Source organism: Anabrus simplex, chromosome 6 (genome assembly GCF_040414725.1).
Source record: "Anabrus simplex isolate iqAnaSimp1 chromosome 6, ASM4041472v1, whole genome shotgun sequence".
Classification (NCBI taxonomy): Eukaryota; Metazoa; Arthropoda; class Insecta; order Orthoptera; family Tettigoniidae; genus Anabrus; species Anabrus simplex.
Window position 1 is genome coordinate 149,787,744 of NC_090270.1, and position 23,764 is coordinate 149,811,507.

The following is a 23,764-nucleotide window of genomic DNA, read 5'->3' on the forward strand; positions in this document are numbered from 1 at the left end:
GGGTGTTTAGGGGTTGTAGTAAGGATGTAAAGGAGAGAATATATTTGTCTCTGGCGAGACCCCAAGTACAGTATGGCTGCAGTGTATGGGACCCTCACCAGGATTACTTGATTCAGGAACTGGAAAAAATCCAAAGAAAAGCAGCTTGATTTGTTCTGGGTGATTTCCGACAAAAGAGTAGCGTTACAAAAATGTTGCATAGTTTGGGCTGGGAAGACGTGGGAGAAAGGAGACGAACTGCTCGACTAAGTGGTAAGTTCCGAGGTGTCAGTGGAGAGATGGCGTGGGAGGACATCAGTAGACGAATAAGTTTCAGTGGTGCCTTTAAAAGTAGGAATGATCATAATATGAAGATCAAGTTGGAATTCAAGAGGCCAAACTGGGGCAAATATTCATTTGTAGGAAGGGGAGTTAGGGACTGGAATAACTTACCAAGGGAGATGTTCAATAAATTTCCAATTTCTTCGAAATCATTTAGGAAAAGGCTAGGAAAACAACAGATAGGGAATCTGCCACCTGGGCGATTGCCCTAAATGTAGATCAGTTTTGATTGATTGATTGATTGATTGATTGATTGATTGATTGATTGATTGATTGATTGATTGATTGATTGATCCCTCACTATATATTTTGTTTTTCTCTATCTGTATACAGTCCGGAAAAAGGGTTATGTCATGAAATGAAATACGGAAGGATCTTGATGATAAGAAAGCAACCGCAATGTGGTCCCTGCATTCCTGTTGGTAAACTGGCCATAACCTCATACTGGTTGCTTTTATTACCAGTCAGATTTTCTGCGGGTTATGAGGGGCACCACAGGATATCTAAAGGAAATAACATTTTCTGAAATATCCATGACACAAGAGAAACTTTATCACAGATAACCTCTGAGGCTAGTCCGAAAATTTTCTGAGGCAATACTCAATTATTTTATCGAATTTAGTTCTGGCTCAGTGGACGGAAAGTTTGCACTGACACTGTACTCGAACCACAGGGCTTCCAATAGAGGATTCGCGCAATTAAATCCCGGTAACATTTCGAGTGAGATTCTCAACGTTACTAGCATCTGGTGGTAGGAAGTGCATTCTGCCTTAAACTTCCAACCACGTTACCAATTCAACCTGGGTGCGCCAGTGATCTGATATAAACATGGACAATTGACGTCTACGTACAATAATAATAATAATAATAATAATAATAATAATAATAATAATAATAATAATAATAATAATAATAATAATAATAATAATAAAAAATTAGCAATAATGTATGCATACCACTTAGTCTTAATTCCTGATACGGGGTTGGGAATGACGTGTAAATGACATGGCATGTTTAATGGCCAGATGCCCTTCCTGACGTCAACCTCGGTTGAGGAGCTGCTGAAGGTGAAATGGATGATGGTGAATTAAGTTGGGTAAGGAAGTGAAAAGAATCGGCTGTGGCCTCTGAATAGGAAATTGTCCAGGTATTTACATGGAAGTAAAAATGCGTAACCACAGAAAATCATTCTCAGGACAGTCGACGGTTGGGTTCGAAGCCACTCGTGTGACGACTGCAGAGCTTGGCTCCAAAGCCGTAGTGTGTTACCAAACGAGGATGTCAGTGCAGTCAATGACATTCCTTGCTCCTGACTCTCATTTCACTGGTTCATTTACTTTAAGCAATTGCGATATTTGTCTCAGAAGGATATTCTGTGGGTTGACAAAACTGAGAGCTTCAGGTGACAGTTATTGTTGTGTCATTACTCCTCTTGTATTTGGATGTGTAGCCGGGACAAGAATAATACGGATTTGGCAAAAATGAAAGCGTCCGGTGATAGCTCTTTGCTGCGTTATTTCTGTCCTTGCATTAGGATGTGTATATTAAAATTTCAAGTTACTTCATCAATTTACAATCAAGCACAAAACTCTCTCCGCAGTTGGTAGTTATCCGCGACTGTGATGTACTCAGTCATTCATTCAACCACCCTTTCTTTCATTCATTCATTTACGCAGTCGGCATCTCACTCATATTGGAATGCTCAATGCAGTCCATTATGTTTCAACCGTGAAACCATCCATTTACCAATTCATGCAGTCATTCACTCATTCAATTCAGTCATAAGGCATGTTGTAATGGTAGGATATTCCACAAAACTTGTGACACAAAATTAAATAAGGAAGGGAAATATACATGTTTTCCTAGACTATATAGCATTTTAAACGCCTAGGACACAATAAATCGTACTTAGTGTAGTCAGGTAATTATAAGAGGAAAATATAATGCATGTGTCGAACTTAATGTAGAGCAACACATGAATTCTCTCTCCCTAGTTTCACATGATCCAGAACTAGGATTTGAGATGTTTCTATTCATTATATTCTGTCACGATGTGTACCTGGGACAGTCAGTCAGTCAGTAAATAATGCTAGAAGATGTAGTTCTGTTTTCATCGCGTGTTCAGAAATGTATAAATGGCCGGTAAGTCCGAGACAGGATGAAAATAAATTTACGAGGGATTCGAAAACCCCAACTATGATTTTAGTTGCAAATTACGTGAAAGTTCATCCTATGAACTCAACGCCACGCGCTGCTCCCGTAAACTGCCCCCATTCCCCTTTGATCTCTGACAAGTTCCTCCAACTGCTGTCAAGACCTTTCGCCAGTCTGTTCAACCAGCGCAGCCGTGGCCCTCCTAGTGGGGGGGGGGGGGATAGTGTTCGGCTTCTCCTCGACTGCCTTTTTACCTTTTCTTACAATCTGCTTTACGTCGCACCGGCACAGATATGTCTTATGGCGACTATGGGACCGGAAAGGGAAGTGAGGAAGGAAGCGGCCGTGGCCTTAATTAAGGTAGAGCCCCAGCGCTTGCCTGGTGTGAAAATGGCAAACCATGGTAAACCATCTTCAGGGCTGCCGACAGTGGGGTTCGAACCCACGATCTCCAGGATGCCAGCTTACAGCTGCGTGCCTCTAACTGCACGACCAACTTGCCCGGTGCATTTTTACTAGTCCGTCTTCGAGTATGTGGCCTAGATTGTCTGCCCATTTAATTATTCTGCTCTTCCGTTTCTCCCTGATTTTTCTTTGCTACTATTTATTCCTTCCCCTGCACTGTTTTCTAAAAGAGGTACCCTTAATCAAGTGCCAGATTTCTGAGTCTTACGCATCTATTCAGCGTATCATCGTCTTGAAGATTTTCCGCGTTATCTGATACTGATGGTAATCAACGCGATTTAAATGTCATCACATAAAAGGGATTGTAAATGAAAGTTCCAGATCCATGCATATGTCTTCTTTACTCATGGATTGCAGTAAGAATGTCTACGTCACTGGTAAGAACCCAATTAGAATATAGTTCCAGGATTATTTGATTCGAGAACAGGATAACATCCAAAGGAAAGCAGCACGATTTGTTCAGGATGTTTTCCGACAAAATAGTAGTATTACGGAAATGTTAGAAACTCTGGGCTGGGAATAATTATGACTAGATTTGGGAATTATAGGCACGAAGAAGTTAGAATGTAAACGTACTTAACCAAGGCGCAAGTATCTATTACACGCACGACAGTTCTGCAGTGAGATCTGCATAAATATTAGCGATCTGAACTATCAGATCCCCTAAAATGTATGCAGCACACCGACATAACTGTAAAGCGGCTAGATCCCCTTTATGAGAAAGGGGAAGAACAGATCGCCTAAACGGCATGTTCCGAACTGTCACTGGAGAGATACTTGGAATGGCATTAGTAGACGAATACGCTTGAGTGAAGATTCCAAATGTACGAAAAATTATAATTTATATAAATAAAATCGTAACAACCGTGAGTCTGTACAACGACTACATCTGTGAAATTTCATTTCATTTCATGTGTAATAATGACCATCGGCATATTTTTTAGCTTTGGTGTCTATTTGTCTGTTTGAGTTCTTACAACTTGAAAACTACTAGATATATTTCTACCAAATTTCGTGTTTAGAATCCATCTGTCTTTGGGTCGGTTTTAGGGCTAGTATTGTTTCTCAATCCCTGGAATGACTGGGGGTTTCTACGAAACCTAAACTGTGATTTTGCACTCCCGCAAAATACACACAATGAAACTTAATGGAAGTCTACCAGCTTTAAAGGAAATCAATTTATAGATCTTTTTTCCTCATGTGCATCATTTCGAAACGAGGAGTAACAACGGAGATATCATTAACAGACCGATTTTCCGTACAAGTTCCATCGGACTTACCTCAAGAGCGGGTGCGTATAAAACGAATTTCTTATAACTTGAAAACTACTGGACACATTTCAACCCAACTTCATATATAGCATCCACCTGTCCAAAGATAGTTTGTTAGGCCCATACTAAGTCAAATTTCCGAAATGGGGTTTATAGGGAACCGAAACTGTGATTTCACACTCCCACAATATACGCAAGACCAATCTGACTGGAAATCGACCAACTTTCATGGAAATCCATTTCTAAAACTTTTTACCCGTGTGCATTTTTCCGATAGGAGGATTAACAAGGGAGGTATCATTAACGGGCGGTTTTTCAGTACAAGTCCCACCGGACTTAACTACAAAGCGGGTGCATCTAAAGCGTATTTCTCATTACTTTAAAACTACTAGAAATACTTAAACGAAACTTCATATTTAGAATCCATCTGTCCAAAGGTTCAGTTTAGGTCCATACCCTGTCAAATCCCCGGGATGGACTGGGGGTTTATAGGGAACCGAAACAGTAACTTTACTCTCCCACAATATATACAAGACCAAACTGATTGAAACTCGACCAACCTTGATGGAAATCCATTATTTCTAAAACTTTTTTCTCATGTGCATTTTTTTATAGGAGGATTAATAAGGGAGATATCATGAACGGTTGGTCTTGCAGGCTAAGTCCAGCGGACATAGCCCGCAAGGTGACGTACGTGCAGCAGATTCCTTATGTATATAAATAAAATCGTAACGATCGCGTGTCTGTACATTGACTATTTTGGCGGAATTTTCGTACAGTTAACCGTTTCAGATGTAATAATGATTATCTGCATAACCTATTTGTTACCTTTAGTTTCCTGAAAGTCCTCATCTCCCCCACCCCACCCCTTTGCCACAATGCAAGATTGAGACCCAATCTGCCAGACTAGGTAGCATATTGAAATTTGGCAAAATTATATGGTCTAACCTGTGACCGAAGGAAAGCTTCCAAGATCTTTAAATATTTCACGTTTTAACCCCGAAAGATATCGAATATATTGAGGCAATTTTAATGTCGGTGCAGACCTTCGTTTCGAGGTATTTCGTGGCTAAACGGTAAGCCGTGTCACAAAATATGTAACACAGTCTAGGTTCAGTGTGGAGTGAGCTAAAACGTTGGTCCTATGACGTTTTTGTCGTATCATTACTCCGTATATTGTACTTTAGATTTGTCTTTATTTCTCGATTGTACGTAAATTTTGCACTTTGTATACGTATAATTCATATTTTGAATCACTTATACGAAAGATGGAATCATCTAATTCTACACGAAAATTGGCCCACCCAGTATCCATATGTGAGCCAAATTCTACGTTTGTAGCTGTCACATGAGTAACTAAATGTGATGCACTGTGAGAAAACCTTACCCAAATTTCAATCTATTCAACGCTTCTAACTCAATCTTTCCCAATAATAGATGAGATAGGAAAAAGTACCATAATACCGGTCATTTAGACTGCTGAATGGGGCGTCTTAAGTTACAATCTGTTTGTCGATTTGAGGTATCGCTTAGCAGCAGTTAATCTGTAAATGAAGGTTTGCAATATTGTAAACATGCATATACTTCGTATGTCGATCTATATATATTCATCGAAGTCGATTTGTAGCGATGTAGAAATGGTGTGTTTGCCATTATAATTAATATTTTACAAATCGATAGTGACTCTCAGCAGGAGAGCGTCTGCTATTGTAATCATTACTCCCCACATCGACTTTGACTGGCAGTAGGAATGGGATCCTTCTCCAACTCCTATGTAACTAGCATTAGTAAGGAGGGACTACCATTTTAACTAATAATTCCCTTCTCGATTTGACTGACAGAAGTCAAGGGAGCATGCAATATTGTTCAAAACTCCCCAAACCGTTTTTTTTGGGGAGTTGGCAAGTGTGCCCGCCATTATAAACAAATGTACCCATCCAAAATGTGACTGGCCTTAGGCATAGTGGCCTGCTTTTATAATGGTAACTCACTAATTCGGTGTGACTGACATTAAGGGGCCCGTCATTATTAAGTTAACAGCACAACTTAATTTTGACTGACAGTAGGGAAGGTGCATATCATTATTAAAAAAACTCCTCAACTGCAATTTGTCTGGAAGTAGGAAAGGGGGACTGCCATTGTAACGAAAACTCCCCAAGTCGATTGTGACCGCGCAGTAGGTAATAGGCCCGGCCATTATAATGAAAACTTCCCTACTCGATTGTGAATGGCAGTAGGCAAGTGGACCTGTCGTTATGATTACAACTCCGCAACTCGCACTTTACATAGGAAACAACATATGGGATCCTCCCCCTGTTGTTTATCGGATAACGCTAAGAGACATGGAATCTAAAAATACCTTATTCAATGTATGTACAGTAATTTACTTCAATATCCGTATAAAATGTAGAATACCGTAGCGAAGCACGGGTACATTTGCTAGTATGAAGATACAATTGATATACAGAAGGATAAATTGGAAGAAGTGCACGTTTATAGGAAGTGAAATTAGAAACTGGAATAGTTTAGAAAGGGAGATATTTGATGAATTTCCAACTTCTTTGTAATCATTTAAGACATGTATGTCAATGTCACGAGCAAACTGGCAAATTTGCGTGCACGAGAAACAGCTGCTACGAGCGCTAGCCCAGGACGATATCAGATAGCGCAGGCCTAGAAAGGTGTACATTACATGTTCGTAACTACGCCACTCCGTACAATGCATTTATAATTATACTCTTTCATATAAGGATGTAGGTGTTCAACATGGTGTTTCTGTAAAATGTGTCCAACAATGTAATTACTCTGTACCAGAAAAATAAATATCTATAATTTAATCTTTCACATTTAAATGCATATCAGATCAACAGTGAATACGTTTCCTCCAAAGACCCATGTCTACATATTTTGACTGATTAACTGATTTGAACTGATTTGGTACATAACATACGGAGAGAACGTTCTGTTTGTCGTTGCTTTGTGCACCTATTTACATATCTCTGCTTGTGTATATTAGTATCCTAGTCCCGAGATGGTGCAGGTCTTTCAAACTATACCCACAATGAAGGTGAAATGCACGTACTATTGTAACCCCATTACAGCTTTTCATTCGATCTTAAATTTCCGATAGTACCTGGAATCGAACCGGAGACCTCGACGAGAGCAGCTAATAATGGTAACCTTTATACCACGGAGGACGACTCTGTATTTGTGAACAATCGTCGAAGTATTCAACTAGACTTACCAGAGAGAATTTCCTCGTCCTCAAACTGATTAAGTTGAACAAAGTACTTCAGATTTCTGCAGTGCAGCAGAGTATGTGAAGATAAGTACTTTTCCTTTCCATGTATATCTGCGATTATTATTCCTTAAATTCTTTCTTACCTGAAATTAGAAGAAGAAACATAATTATTAATATATTCCATTTCACACAACAGGCATACCGTACTAAATAAATGTCACGACTATCATTTTATTGATCACGAATATTATTTTTAAATGCAAAACAAATCAGTAAACTAAGAATGAAGTTGAAACAAGAGAAGTTACTAAGTCTAGTACTTTATGATTTAATGTGCAAGGATACGTTCATAATGTTTAACCAGTCAACTAACTTATAAATGAATCGTCAGCAGGACATCATGCAAATATGCGAGACTCCATAAAATTTCTTGAATCGGGTCTGAAATACTTTGGCATCGTTGTAAATACAACCCAGTAAAGGCTACAAAAAACTGACACTAGTAAACCCAGGACCACGGCTGTAGACCAAATGTGTACGCCATTTTCTGAATATTGAAGGAAAAACTTCGAGAAGTACAAGAAACTTTGTCTTCATATTTCTTGAATACTTGCTTCGACTAACTTATTTAAACCATAAAATGGTCAAAATATTTCTACATAGTAAAACATGTAACTGAAAACGAAAGTTTAAAGTACAGTTTAGGCATCATGATTCCTGTTCAGGGAGCAAGAGAAAATACTGCAAAGATCCCTGTTGTGAATTACAACGTGTTTTATTGATAGAACCTTGGACTAGATTGTAAATTTCAAAACTGCTAGGTGTAACTCCCTTCGGTATATTGAAGTCGGAACATTAGATTTATTAAGAATATGGATGAAAACTGTTAGTTTAAATGTACACTGATTGACCAGTATAAATATTGATGTAAATCTTATGTCCCAGGCAGACGTGACGACTGGGTTCCGGAAAATTATTTGTTTGCTATTCTGTTTTATTTCGCACCGACTCAGAGAGTTCCTACGGCGACGATAAGATAGGGCAGGGCTAAGACGGGAAGGAATATACCGTTGCCTTAATTAAGGTACAGCCCCATAATTTGCCTAGTGTAAAACTTACAAACTACGGAAAACTATCTTCAGTTCTACCAACTACGGGGTTTGAACCCACTATCTCCAGAATGCTAGCTTATAGTTGCACGCACTATGCTACGCGCCTCGAACTGCGTAGCATAATGCGCCTTGAAATGTTCAAAACCGAGTTTCTTCAGAACGAAGGGAATAAATATTGTTTTACGCTTAAGTTTCCAGAAATGAAAGAATTAACAATTTAGATGGCGGTATTCGACCCATAATAGAATTGCCCAAAACGAGCAAATATTCAACTATGGAATAAATATGACTATCCGGGTTCTTAGGTCCACTTCCATGAATACATTTTCTCATGCCTATGGTAATAAATCAAGAAAGGCTTATAAGACATACTTCCGAACCAGCTATCAACTAAGTTCATTGAGGAGCTAAACGCTCAAAAATTTGTTTACACCATATGTGGGCAATGAGCGCGGGCAGAGCCGAGGAGCCGGGAGCACCTGACGTCTATCTAATACTGCTGTAAAGACTACATGGCGATATGCGGAGTCAAGGCGCAAGCGTATCTACAGCATCGTACCGGGCTGAGTATATTATGTTTACGCAAGAAAATAGCATAGCATGGTAGAGTGCGTTGTGTAGTTACAGTAAATCACTTATAATTCATTTTGTAGACAGTATTACAAATTTGAAGCAAATGATGGAGGTTTGGCAGCGTCAGATGTTGAAAAGTGAGTTAGCCCACTTTCCCAAATTATCAATGCGGAGAGCTAGTTTACTCAAGATCAATTTCAGACATTTTCAGGTAATCTCGCGAGCTTTGTGAAAGAATTTTTCATTCGATGTAGAGATCTGGACAATTTATAATTGATCTGAAAGTGCTTGTTGCGCCCTTTTCAACTGCTATAGTAATTGATAACGTTCCGTCTGATCTACAGTGCGAGTTGTTCACAATTCGATTTGATGGTGAAATGAAGGATAAATATGAAACACGAACAAGCCTATAACATTTTAATGAACATTTTTCGCAAATAGATTTCCGAAAATTGCACAAAATGGCTGCCAAACTTCTATCAATGTTTGGCTCGACATATCTATGTGAGAAACTGTTCTTTCTAATCAAGATAAATATATCTCCACGAAGAGCCACCCTGACACACATCTTACTGCCGTTCTTCGAATTGCAAGTGCAAGATCGAACGCATCAAATATAACTCGCCCTCTCCAGCAAAAAGATATATAAGAACACATAGGCCTATTTCATTTATGGCAAATTATATTTATTGATGTATTTATTTCTGTACTTAACCTAGTGCTAGTTTTTCGTTCATTTTTATGCTGTATTCTAAACAAGTTTTATGTTGGATTATTGCATTTTCAGGACTACTGGTAGTAGTAAAAGGAGTATTTAGTTATCAAATGTCAAAGTAATTAATTTTGTTCCCTACGCATAACCTAATGTAAGGAATATAATTAAACATTTTTTTTTTTTTGCTAGGGGCTTTACGTCGCACCGACACAGATAGGTCTTATGGCGACGATGGGATAGGAAAAGCCTAGGAGTTGGAAGGAAGCGGCCGTGGCCTTAATTAAGGTACAACCCCAGCATTTGCCTGGTGTGAAAATGGGAAACTACGGAAAACCATCTTCAGGGCTGCCGATAGTGGGATTCGAACCTACTATCTCCCGGATGCAAGCTCACAGCCGCGCGCCTCTACGCGCACGGCCAACTCGCCCGGTTAAACATATTTACTTAGCACTATAATCTACTGCACAGAATAGAACGGGACATTAAACATAACATTTAAGTGTTTTGATACACGGCTTGTCGCCAGTTGTAAGGGAAAGCTGTGCAAGTAGCTACAAGGTTAACTTCCCAGAGCGCATACTCTGCTCTTTTCCTACCTGAGCTGGAGCGCTGCTCGTTGAGTCGAATTGGGTTTACACACTTGCGGGAGTAGGACATTTGCTTGAATGTGCTCAGTGTAACAAAGTGCATGCTCAATCTTGTCTCTCCTGTACAGAACCTATAACAATATTCAGTGAATTTCCTTTCAATATTCCTCCTTTGATAGCAGATTGGTTTTAGTGTGATGATTAGGGCCCGGATTTTTAGGTTTTAAACTATTTTATTCCTTGCTAGTTAAATGCAGTATTTTAACTTACTTATCCATTTCATTACCAATGGAGTAAATTACGCGAATCTTATAATACCTAAAAATAACTAAATAAGACGTCAAAACCTAAAAAAAAAACTAAATGGGCCATTCAAGACAGTATTACGTTATTTTGAAATAGAAGTACCAAATATTAATGAAACTGAATTATTTTTTTAAAATAAACATTATTCAAGACTTTTTGAAATGACTTCATGGTTTGGAACTGGAAGTGGTTTGTAAGTATAACTAGTGCGAGCGAAACAACGTGATACGAAACTATTCCACTAGGGTACAGCACAAATCAAGAGACAACCCCCTGGCGTTCACTGACATGTATCTAGCAGGTACAAGCCCGCCTAACTTGCCAGCTTCAGTGCATCTCTCATCGTGTACGGTCGACTACCGCCAGCTACGGCGCTGTTCACTGTTTAGCTCCATACACGTTATTATGCGACAGACTAAAATTAATTTTCCCTATAAATCAATATTTATTATTGAAGGCAGTTTATGAAGCTTACGCATCTCAGAAGTAGCGATGCCTAAAGGCAAGCCATCTCGAAGTTGTTTGATTCGCCAGTGGATTGGTAACGATCCGGACTTTACTATAGATGGCAAAATTATATTTTGTCAAGTCTGCCAAAAGCAGGTAAGGAATTATTTAGCATACCTCCAATAAAAAAAATCCCCATTACTATAATGAAAAGTAAGTTTTTTTTTAGTTTTTTTTTTTTTTTTTTTTTTTTGCTATTTGCCTTACGTCGCACCGACACAGATATGTCTTACTGCGACGATGGGATAGGAAAGGCCTAGGAACTGGAAGGAAGCGGCCGTGGCCTTAATTAAGGTACAGCCCCGGCATTTTCCTGGTGTGAAAATGGGAAACCACGGAAAAACATCTTCAGGGCTGCCGACAGTGGGGTTCGAACCCACTATCCCCCGATTACTGGATACTGGCCGCACTTAAGTGACTGCAGCTATCCAGCTCGGTTATCGAGCTCGGTAATATCCGTTTATGTGAAGCGCTGGTTTCGGCAAACGTGCCGTGGAATACGCTGACCAAGAAAAACAGGATGGCAAGTTTTTACTTCTTTTGAGTGATAGTGCGGCATATATTACCAAAGCTGGTGAAGTATTGAAGAGTTTCTGCCCTAACATTCTGCGTGTAACTTACATAGGCCATGGCTTACACAGATTGGCTAAACAGTATGAGTAAACAGTATTGTTTATTCTGTGAGAAAGGTGTTTCTTAAAGCCCCTAGCTGCATTCTCACATTCAAGGAAATGTTGCCTCAAACTCTTCTTCCTCGCAAACCCATCATCACTCGTTGCGGGACATGGCTCAATGCAGCCCTATACTATGCCAATCACTTTGAAGACATTAAAAATGTTATAAATTATTTTGATGTCGATGATGCACTTTGCATAGTGTAGGCTAAAACAGACCTCACGAACAAAGAACGCTGTTTCACTTGCCTTCATTAGGGCACACTTTGCTGATCTTCCTGCAGCTATTGAGCATGTTGAGTCGGCATCGTTGCCATTAAAAGATTCAATAGAAGCTGTGGACTCCATTTCGAAGAAGGAATTACCATGACCAGTGGGTGAAGCATATTCACTCAAGCTCACCAAAATTCTACAGTGGAACCCTGGATTTTCAGCAATGAACAGTGTGTCTGCAATACTTCAGGGAGAAGAAATTGCTGGCGAGGTACCATGGGGACCGAGAGCTATTGCTTCAATGAAGCTTGCTCCAAGGACTTCTTGTTGAGAGATAACAGAAAAAGTTTTACTCTGAAAAATCTGGAAATGTATTTAGTTGTACAATGTAACAGCAAGTGAAAGCTGTGTTCTGTACTTCTGAAAATGTTTCTTGATGCATTGGAAGTGACAAAAATTTAACCTACATGAACCATTCATTGTATTTGCGCATAAATATTTTATGTTATTTTTTATTTCAGTTGGTATGATGTGTTTGAAATGCTTTCATTAAGCCATTTTGTCCCATATGTTGAAATGAGTGGTATAGTTTTGTACTAGAGAGGCGTGAAGGTTACAATAAAGTACAAAAAATTTGAATGAATAGTTTAACTTTAGTAATGATTGAAATGATCATTAAAAACTATTTCAGGAAGACAAAACCTAAAAAAAACTATTTTGAGCTATTAAAAAAAAACTAAAACGTGGTTTTTAAGAACCTAAAAATCCGGGCCCTAGTGATGATGATGATGCTTGTTGTTTAAAGGGGCCTAACATCTAGGTCATCTGCCCCTGATGGTACGAAACGAGACGAAATGTAATGTCAATTTTAAAATCCAAAATCATCCACTGACCAGAATTCAAAACGTTATGATCAATAATGATGGATGAATATGAATTTAAAACAATCAGTGGATCCGACCCGCAATGCCCCACCTTTCCAGAAACTATCTTGAATCAATAACAGTATTGGCCAAGGGACTGCTTCCAAAGCACAATCCCGAATCGATGATGCTGCTTGTCTAAAGGGGTCCAAAATTCAGGTCAACGGCCCCTTATTAGGGTACTTATGGCAATTAAATTAGAACCATGGTATTTATCATGTTGCGGTACTAATCATAAGTAGCGTAGGCTCACGGTGTTCCACATATTATGGTACTACTCACAAGTATTGTACGTCGCACAGGTAATGCAGACTTATGGTGTTTCTCACATAATGGCGCCACTCATAGGCAAAGCAAACCGACGGTGTTCCTCACCTAGGTGTACTAATCACGGGCGCCGGTATTCCCGTGGTGTTCCTCATATAGTGGGTACTAATCATAGGCAACGCAGACCGATGATGTCGCTCATATTGTGCTACTAACCACAGGCAACGCCCAGACCCGTGGTGTTTCTCATATTATGGTACTAATCACGGGCAACGTAAGCCCGTGCTGTTCTGCATTTAGTGGTACTAATCACAGGTACTGGAAACCACAGTGAACCACTCTATGCTGCTACTAATCACAAAACTATTGAGTACCTAACATAGTGGCAAGTAAAGGCGATCCATGGTGTTACCCGACCGATGGTACCTATCGCAAGTAGTTTCATAGTTCTGATTCAATCATCCCTTGGTCGCCCCTTTTAGTCGCCTCTTACGACAGGCAGGGGGTACAGTGGGTGTAGTCTACGTCTGCGTCCCCCACCCACAGGGGGTGGTGTGTTTGGTCCAGAGAGGTATTTTATTTCCCTTAAGTCCGCAGGCAAGCCGGTTAGGACCCCGCTATGCGCCACCTGGGACGCACCACGTGCAAGTAGCACATCTCCCCCTGCTACGCCACCGTAGTAGATTCGTGGGGTTTTAGTGTGAACATGTATCTATACAAATAAAGTTGTAGGGGGTCCGCTGTCAGTAATTTCGTTTCTTTTGCCAATTTTTCAGATATATATCCGTTTTAGGTCAATTCAAGACCCTATCAGTGGTTTTTATTTTTCGTGCCTGTTTGTCTGTTTGTTCCACCATCACGGCGAAACGGCTGGATAGATCTCTACAAAACTTCATATTTGGAGTATACTCATCCCGGGGAAGATGTTGATATGCATATGATTTTAAAATCTCTGAAGAAACGGGGAGTTTATAGGAAAGCCAGAACAGTTATCTTCTATTTTCTCTCATACCCTACTATTGTTTTACGTAAAATCCGTGGACTATATGCGATACGTCCCTTCATTAAAAACATTGTTTGTTATGTACATAATTTCGCTTACTCTTCAAATGGCGCAGAAAATTACTGCATTGAATGACCGACAGACCGACGACGAACCTACAGGTTACCATGGGAACGTCTGTGACTGCTTGTCAGCAGGGAAGTAACGTATTTCCACTTTCGTCATTATTCCTGTAAATTCGCGTTCGTTCCTTGGGTGGAAAGTGAGAGAGACATCAATCGACCATTCTTCGGAATATTGGCGGAATACCGTTGGAGGGAAGTTGTGACACTTGCACGGAGCGACACTTGCACGGAGATGGAATGTGTTGACACTTGCACGGAAAGCCAAAAATTCCCGGAAATTACTAAGCATAGCTATTTCAAACAGTGACACTTTCACGGAGGTCCAAGGAGGGTTGGAATGCTTGAACAGGGGAGGAGAAGGCCCACCCGGTAAGTGGAGTTCATTGCTACAGTTGATACCTGTGTGACAAATAGTGTTCTGTGTTGAACTGGTGATAATTGCTCTGCAGCTATGGAATTCACTGAGACCACTAAGGGAAAGCCTTTATCGATTTACAACGCACATCAGTATATTGTGGACTAGCCTATACCAATAAAGATCAAATGACTTATTGACGGTGAGTATATTTCAAGAAAAGTAAATATAAAAGAAGAATGACAACGAAAGGTAATACAATTTTAGGCGAGACAAGTCATGTTTGAATTCCGGACGACGCGGCGAATGAAGTGAAAAAAAGTGTAAAAACGTGCAAGTGAAACAGACAGTATGATATCAACAATTTAAATAGAGGCTATGACCTTGTGACATAGCTGCCATCACATAGAAGTGCCAAGAAATCATTACATCGCATCCGACGGAAAAGAATGGGACGGTCGGGAAGTTTAACCGTAATGGGTTCTGGATTCACTTCACTGTTACGAGGGCTGGGTGTACGACCCCCAGGTCGCCTACGGCGTCAAATCAAAAAGACCTTGACCTGGCGAGCCGAAGACTATTTTGTAATTTTTGAGTCATTTTTTTTACATGTTGAAGCATTTACGAGTGTAGTATTGGATTTCCAGCAGAGGCCAGTATTTATGTGCATCTTCGTCAAGGTACTTATCAACTTAGATTACGTATCCAAAATTTAAGTTAGTATGACCATCCTACTTCTGATTCATGTTAAATAATGAAAGTCTCCGTGCAAGTGTTCCAACCTCGTTGGAGGTTACAGTCATCCTAGAATAGTACTAAGAGGTACTGTTAATACTTGAACAGTACCGCGGAGTGTAGCAAATTATTTCACACCGTAAGGTGTTTTCTAGCATTTGCTATAATTTTTGCTGTATTTTTATTCTACTTCTGTTTTTCGGTTTAATTTTTTGCCTCTGCCTTGGCTCTTTAGGCTTACGTAATAACACTATAAGCCATCTTCTTATCAGTTTACCTAAGAATCTCTGCGCCTAAATTTCTCCTCGGTTACCACCTTCTTCCGTAACTCATACCGACACAGATTATTGAGGGATATTTTATTTTCCAATACATCCACTTGGTATTTACATATTAGTCCTCTCCGGCTGTCCTCAGTTATAATCTTTTTTTGTAATAATTTCAACTTCCTTAATTAACTGTATTTCTTTCTTCCTTAATTACTCCGTATGTATGCGAGTGCTAATCCCTAAACCTGGATACTCTTTTCTTTGAGGAAAAATTCTATGCTCTTCAAATATGTAACTTTTGTCCCCGGAAAATATCGAAATATGGATTCATTTTAATGACGGTTCAGACCTTCGTTTTGGGGTAGTTGGTAGCTAAACGGTAAGTCCTATCTCAAAACAAATAGCAAAATCGCCGTTCAATTTGGACAGAACTACAACTTTGTTGCTATGACTTATTGTCGTGTCTCGATTGTTGACACTTTAGATAGCGCTGCATTTCTCGATTGTAATCAAATCTCTTCAGCTCGATTATGACTGGCATTAGGAAAAGGGGCCAGTCCTTTAGTGAAATATCTCCATTTTTACTGTGAATGGTAGTTGCCAAGTGAGCCTGCTGTTATAGTAGAAACTATGAAATTCGATTGTGATGTGGCAATAGGAAATGTGGTCTGTCATTATCAACAAAAATTTACCAATGCCTACCTTATATCGGAAACAATGTATGGTGACCTCCCTGTTTTGTTTCTCGGATAGCGCGAAGAGACATGCAATTTTACTGAATGCCTCTACAGTAATTCAAGGAGAAATCCGTATACAACGTAGAATACCATAGCGAAGCACGGGTACGTTAGCCAGTTAGCTTTAAAATCCCATAGCACAGGATAGGGTGGCATGGAGTGCTGCATCAAACCAGTCTATGGGGTGATGACTCAAACAATAACAACAACGTAAGGTGTTGTGAGCGGTAATTATCGAGATTTTTGTGTAAGTTTTATTTGCTGATCAAGCATGAATAGAATTTTGTGAACTTCTCACCAGGCAAATGCTGGGGCTGTACCTTAATTAAGAGCACGACCGCTTCTTTCCCACTCCTAGCCCTTTCCTATCCCATCGTAGCCAAAGACATAACTGTGTCGGTCTGTCGTAAACCAGATTGACAAAGTGTAAAACTGTTCCCTTCTTATGGTCACGCCAACGGCCATAGCCGTGTTGAAACACCGGATCCCGTGAGATCTCCAAAGTTAAGCAACATTGGGCGTGGTCAGGAGTTGGATGGGTTGCCACGCGCTGTTGGTGGCGGGTAAGGGAATGGAGGAGCGGAATGGAACTGGCCACCCTACCGCACGTAAACTCCGGCTCAGGAACACCTCTGCGGAGGTTCGGACCTGCCTTCGGGCAGAATAACCCTTACCTTACTTATGGTCACGATTTTTGGAATATTTGTTAGCACCAAGCAAATTCAACACATCTTTTTATAGGGTCTCATTTCTTGCTTGTTGGGAAATTACAGTATGGGGCTATTTGATATTCCGATTTCTTATCGTTTACTTGCCTTGTATCACCCACAAATTCTATACCCACATCTGCATCTAATATTAAATTTCGTAGAACGTTAAATTGTATTTCAAATTGCCTGGAATACCAGTCTCGTTCCCGGGACACTCCTAGCACGCCTGACCTTGACAGCATATGATGCTTTGCCTTGCGAACTAGCTCGGTATACAGCTCACTTCTACGCGACTCTCTGCTGTAGTATCCCCTGATTGCCACTCCCTAAAACTATTTTACCCTTGCCCTTCGCGCCTTGAGGTCTCATAAGCTCTTGACTTCCTGGGGCGCTGTCCAACTGTGTTAGCGGAAGCTGTTACTAGATGGACTCATATTGCCGTTGTTATGTGCTCAGCTTTCATTCTTTATTGATTTTATGAGCATAAAGCGATTCCCGTATGCCAATCTACATACCGTTTCATCCTTGAAATATTAGTATCTCTAATATGCGGATATATCCTTGCAATCGCATAAATAATAATAATAATAATAATAATAATAATAATAATAATAATAATAATAATAATAACACGCCAGTACAAAAACATTAATTGTTTTTATCATTTTGGTGTTAGAATTCTCTAAATCTGAAATAAGTCATTCCGTCAAACGGTATAACATTCGCATATACAGGATGAACTTAAGAATTTTAGTTGTCTTTTTTATATTCTTTGGAGTTTGAGTTCAGTGGTATTTCAGAGCCGCCCAGGTGGTAGATTCCCTATACTTGCTTACATAATCATTTCTTAAATGATTTCAAAGATATTGGAAATATATTGAATATATCCCATAATGAAGTAATGGAGTATAGTCTAACGCAGCCAGGCGATACAGGAAATAATTAGTTAATGGAATCTTAAAGGAAGAGGCCATCATATGATAGTGGTGTGCTGTATGAGTTCTGCTGGCAACTTTGTCCCACCCTAAAAATGTCAGGCTACTGAGCTCGATAGCTGCAGTCGCTTAAGTGCGACCAGTATCCAGTATTCGGGAGATCGTGGGTTCGAACCCCACTGTCGGCAGCCCTGAAAATGGTTTTCCGTGGTTTCCCATTTTCACACCAGCCTGGGGCTGTACCTTAATTAAGGCCACGGCCGCTTCCTTCCCAGTCCTAGCCCTTTCCTGTCCCATCGTCGCCATAAGACTTATCTGTGTCGGTGCGACGTAAAGCCAATAGCAAAAAAAAAAAAAAAAAAAACTCAGGAAATATATTTTTGATAGAGCTCCTACTGGAAAATTCCCTCTAGTTAATGAATCAGGATGCATGACTGGAAAACTGTTTCCTTAGCGGTTGAAACTCTTTCAACACCAGAAAGTGATGCCAGTGGAATTGCTAAAACTGGCATATGGCCACTTAACCGGGGCGTGTTTACACACAATCTCTCAATGTGTTAAGAGTTACTGAAAAGCCTTTGGAAAATTAACGCAAGGAATGAATAAATGATACTAAAAATGGAACGACAAGTGATGCTGTAACTCCTCACCTCAAGCTTTTAGAACAAATATATTCAAATGTACCTCACACTCAATCTCCTGTTCACTATTATCAGTCTCACCCTCCACCTCTTGTACAACACCTCTCATTTCTAGTGCAACACCTTCAACCTCTTGTGCAACATCACAGTGATCTCAGAATCTTCCAGTTCAAATTCTTTGTTCTAATATATCAGGCCAATCCAAGTATCCCCAATTACCTCAGTAGCACAGGAGGCAGGATCAATTTCAAGAAAGAGGAAACATGAATTGCTGAAAATTCTCCCCAGCAGCCCATATCTTTAAAAGAAAAAAATAGCCGGGCTGAGTGGCTCAGACGGTTAAGGCGCTGGCCTTCTATCCCCAACTTGGCAGGTTCGATCCTGGCTCAGTCCGGTGGTATTTGAAGGTGCTCGAATACGACAGCCCCGTGTCGGTAGATTTACTGGCACGTAAAAGAACTCCTGCGGGATTAAATTCCGGCACCTCGGCGTCTCCGAAGACCTTAAAAAGTAGTTAGTGGGACGTAAAGCAAATAACATTATTATTTATTATTAAAAGAAAAAAGCTAAGACTGCCGAAAGGAAACCTGAATCAAGACGTAAAGCTCAAAAGGTAAGAAAAAGGGCTATATTTGGGACACGATAGTGTAAAAGAGGTGGATTTTGAAGCAGCTGATGATGGCGACAGCGTGACATAACTCTAATGCAAATGTGTGTGCCAGACTGTCAAAGAGATCTTGTGTTTATTTGTGAACTGTGCAAAATAACATATCTCCTTTCAGTTATTTTCTCCGGATATGTTACGTTAACCTAGTTTTCTTGGATAGTATGACATGGTATGGACTTTAGGTAATAAATAGTCTTATTAAAATACAGTCCGGCTCCATGGCTGAATGGTTAGCGTGCTGGCCTTTGGTCACAGGGGTCCCGGGTTCGATTCCCGGCAGGGTCGGGAATTTTAACCATAATTGGTTAATTCCACTGACACGGGGGCTGGGTGTGTGTGTTGTCTTCATCATTTCATCCTCATCACAACGCGCAGGTCGCCTACGGGAGTCAAGTCAAAAGACCTGCATCTGACGAGCCGAACTTGTCCTATGACACTTCCGGCACTAAAAGCCATACGACATTTTTTAAAAATTAAAATATAGACATTCAACATATTACCATTTCTGATGTGTCAGATTTAAAAAAATGCTATTTGTTCGGGGTGTCGACCTGGAATGATCTTTTGCCCCTATGTGTCAGATTAACCGTAACTAAAATGTTCACTATTTTGCAAAAAAACTGAATGTTGTATAACATCAATAACAGTGATTTTATCTTATGGTATGTCTTGGAACTATCATGTAAGAGGTATATGTCAGCGAGTGTTTTATTCCTTACATTCCCTTAAAAAACTCAAGAGATTTACTCCCCCAAAATGTAAGAAAACTGCTTATCCAAAGAATGGTAATGCCAATATTCGACTACTGTGACGTAGTATACAGTAACCTGAACGCCTCACTTTCCATCAAGCTCCAAAAGGAACATAACGCATGCGTTCGATTTATTTCAGATATACCAAGGTTTAGCCATATTTCTCCCGCATTTGGTAGGTTTTCATGGCTACGCTTAAGAGAGCGACGAAATTTACGCATTCTTTCCCTGTTACATCGTATACTGAACCTTAACACACCTGACTACCTTGCCACACAATTCGATTACCTAGCATCACCTTCTAGTATTCCTACCAGATCATCGTCCACCGCACTACTAAGCATTCACATTCACCGCTCAACTGGCTACAGTAGATCATTTATAGTCGCCGCCAGCCGAATTTGGAATTCCCTACCTGCTGAAATTAGCAGCGTGTAAAAACCACCTCCGCTTTAAGAAACTCTGTCAAACCTGGTTAATAAATAATAATAATTTCTTATAACATAGTAGGATTAGATCATAGCTAAGTTATTAGGATAATTAAAACATTCAATTGATACCTTAAGATATTAAACTGTAGATAATTTAGTGTATATTTAACTCTTAATGTAGGTGTATGTATGGTCGGACAGAATAGCAGACTTCATAACCTAAGTCCCGCCATAAAAAACAAGACAGTAAATAAATAAATAAATAAATAAATAAATAAATAAATAAATAAATAAATAAATAAATAAATAAATAAATAAATTTTAGGACACCTTCTCTCATTCACGGACAATGTTGCGAATGATCTGTCGCGGAATTCCACAGTCACACGTAAGAGTCAGTGGCTTGTTTCATTTATGGACCATGTCCTTGCATGGTATATGGAATCCACTTGCAAGTTTTCCACCTGAAATGACAGTGTAAGTGACAAATTATAATACGTAGATAAATCAACGGGCTAAAAATTGATGTATGATGTACTTTATTACGCCACATTCGTATTCTTCTGTAAGTTTCAAACAAAATAGTAAGGCAGAATGCAAGGCTTATTTAAGTTTTTAACACTTTAGCATATGTTTGGGACGTTAGCTCTCACAGCATGCTGCCCTGACTATGTTGGTAAGTTGTTACGATTAATTGACTTGAACATTAATAGACCCAAAGTTATCAGAACTCTGCACCTCAGTAATTCTAGAACGTGGAGGAAGCCAGCGACACGTTTATTGCTATTTATTATAACACCCTAACCGAACAGGTTAGTTCAGTACCTTGCGGCACGGTCAGTTATGGTTGGCAGCTCTTTACTAGGGAGTCAAATGGGATCAAATACGCCGTCGGGCATACACGAAACGGTTTCCCATTCATCTTCTGGTAAATGTCATGACGACATATTTCTCAAGGCCACGGATCCTTCCTTCCCATTCCCATCCCATGTATATGCATCTCACCCCCATAGGATGTACCAGAGAAAGCACTTGCAGAACTAGCGAGTTGAACATGCCCTCGGACCCTCCCGCCACGAGAAGCCATGCGCTAAATAATATTCTTTTTTTGCTAGTTGCTTTACGTCGCACCGACACAGATAGGTCTTATGGGGACGATGGGACAGGAGAGGGCTAGGAGTGGGAAGGAAATGGCCGTGGCGTTAATTAAGGTACAGCCCCAGCATTTGCCTGGTGTGAAAATGGGAAACCACGGAAAACCATTTTCAGGGCTGCCGACAGTGGGGTTCGAACCTACTATCTCCCGAATACTGGATACTGGCCGCACTTAAGCGACTGCAGCTATCGAGCTCGGTATGCGCTAAATAATAATAATAATAATAATAATAATAATAATAATTGGTTATACGTTATACTAACTATACCTACAGCTTTCGGGGACGCCGTATGCCGGACTATAGATCCACAGGAGTTCCTAAATGTACCAGCAAACCTACGGAAACGAGGCTGGCGTATTTGAGAACTTTAAAACACAACTAGCCTGAGCCGGGAGCGAACACGCCCATTTGAGTTTCAAGGCCACTTCTCTACCGTACGAGTCACTCAGTCCGATACATTTAACTAATATAGAAGGATTAATTTTGATCATCATTATCATATACAAGATCTAACTTTCTGATAATGAACACTTTGAGAAAACACCATCCCAGGAGTACATTTGATTTTATGTGTGCAATATATAAGTAAAAACTTTTTGAGACGCATTTTCATAGCGGATGACAAGAGCGATTTCCCTCCTGACATTTCCTGAAGTATCAGTGGTGATGTAGAGTCTTGAATGGTTATCTCGACCACCGACCACACTGAGAAAGATATATTCTGGAATAAATCTTATCCGTACCACATCCCTTTCCTCTGGTTTAGTGAGGTTTTTACTCAGAATAACGTCTTCCTCATTGTTTCTTCGGTCTTATAGACCACCCCAGAGTGAGATCTCCTTCAGTTTTCGTCACTTTGTCATCACATTAACACACGATGACAAAGTATCTATTTCTCTCAAGCACTTTGTTAATTATCTCATTAGTGACTGCAGCGCGTGTACCGGTATGGGAACCTCTTTCGTAAGTACATATCATATTGTTATAAAATGATGTAAATTTTTGACACTGATAGTTATCTATCAAAATGCTTGCTTGTTGTTTTAAGGGGCCTAACGTCGAAGGTCATCGGCCTACGATCAAAATAAACAAGAAATATTGAGTTGAGCTAGTTCATGCATTCAAATGGGAAGTTTTGGAAAGCTCACATATATGGCACCTGAAGTTGGAATTATGACAGTTTATATGCATTTATGCATTTTACTTGCCATTTAATACTGACAGCATAATGTAAATGTCCTTGGAAAATATATTCAGAACAACCAGACAGGAAGATACTTTGGCTAGTTTAACCCCAGAGAAATGGCGAAAGACTACTAACATTTATTATTTTGAGCATCTAGTGAGCTGGCTGCCTGTTACAAATCGTGCAGATGCAATCTTCCATTCCAGATAGAACGTACAGTCATTAGTATTGAAGGTATTTTCGTGTAGTTATTCCCCTCCATACCATCAAGAAAATACTGTTTGTCTATATTAGTTAAGGGCAAAGCTTCGAACATTCCAGATTTATCTCCCACCCCCACCCCTAAAACACTCCTCCCCTCACCGTCACCAAAATTAGGTATTCGTACGACATAACGCCGCTAAACATATAAAATAATCTTTGAACGTGGAATCACGTAATTTTATAATTTAACTATAATTTAACGGAGTTCTACTTTGCATACGGAATTCTAGTGTACACGTTGTGAGCAAGATTGTATTAAATTGCATAACTCTTATTGTTGCCCTAAAAACGCGACGGGGAAGTTTTTTCTTTTTTTCTTGCCATTTGCTTTACGTCAGACCGACACAGATAGGTCTGATGGCGACGATGTAATAGGTCTAGGAATGGTTCGGCGTCGATCTGGACTTCGCAACAAAAATACAAATTCGTGAATATCTGTGTTATCATAGCCGGTACGGTAAAATGTAT

At 39.9% G+C, this 23,764-nt stretch overlaps 1 protein-coding gene across 2 annotated transcripts in view; it reads left to right on the forward strand.

The window, feature by feature from the left end:
* LOC136876218 (E-selectin) overlaps nucleotides 1-23,764 on the forward strand; it is a 154,725-nt gene that overhangs the window by 86,486 nt on the left and 44,475 nt on the right. The window contains exon 1 of one of the 2 annotated variants that reach the window (XM_067149981.2): nucleotides 22,682-22,809. The exons of the other annotated variant lie outside the window; for it this stretch is intronic. Within the exon in view, the coding sequence (XP_067006082.2) occupies nucleotides 22,724-22,809 (86 nt within the window). The 5' untranslated portion in view covers nucleotides 22,682-22,723. Of the gene's footprint in view, nucleotides 1-22,681; nucleotides 22,810-23,764 lie in introns of those variants that run through there. 2 annotated transcript variants of the gene reach the window in all.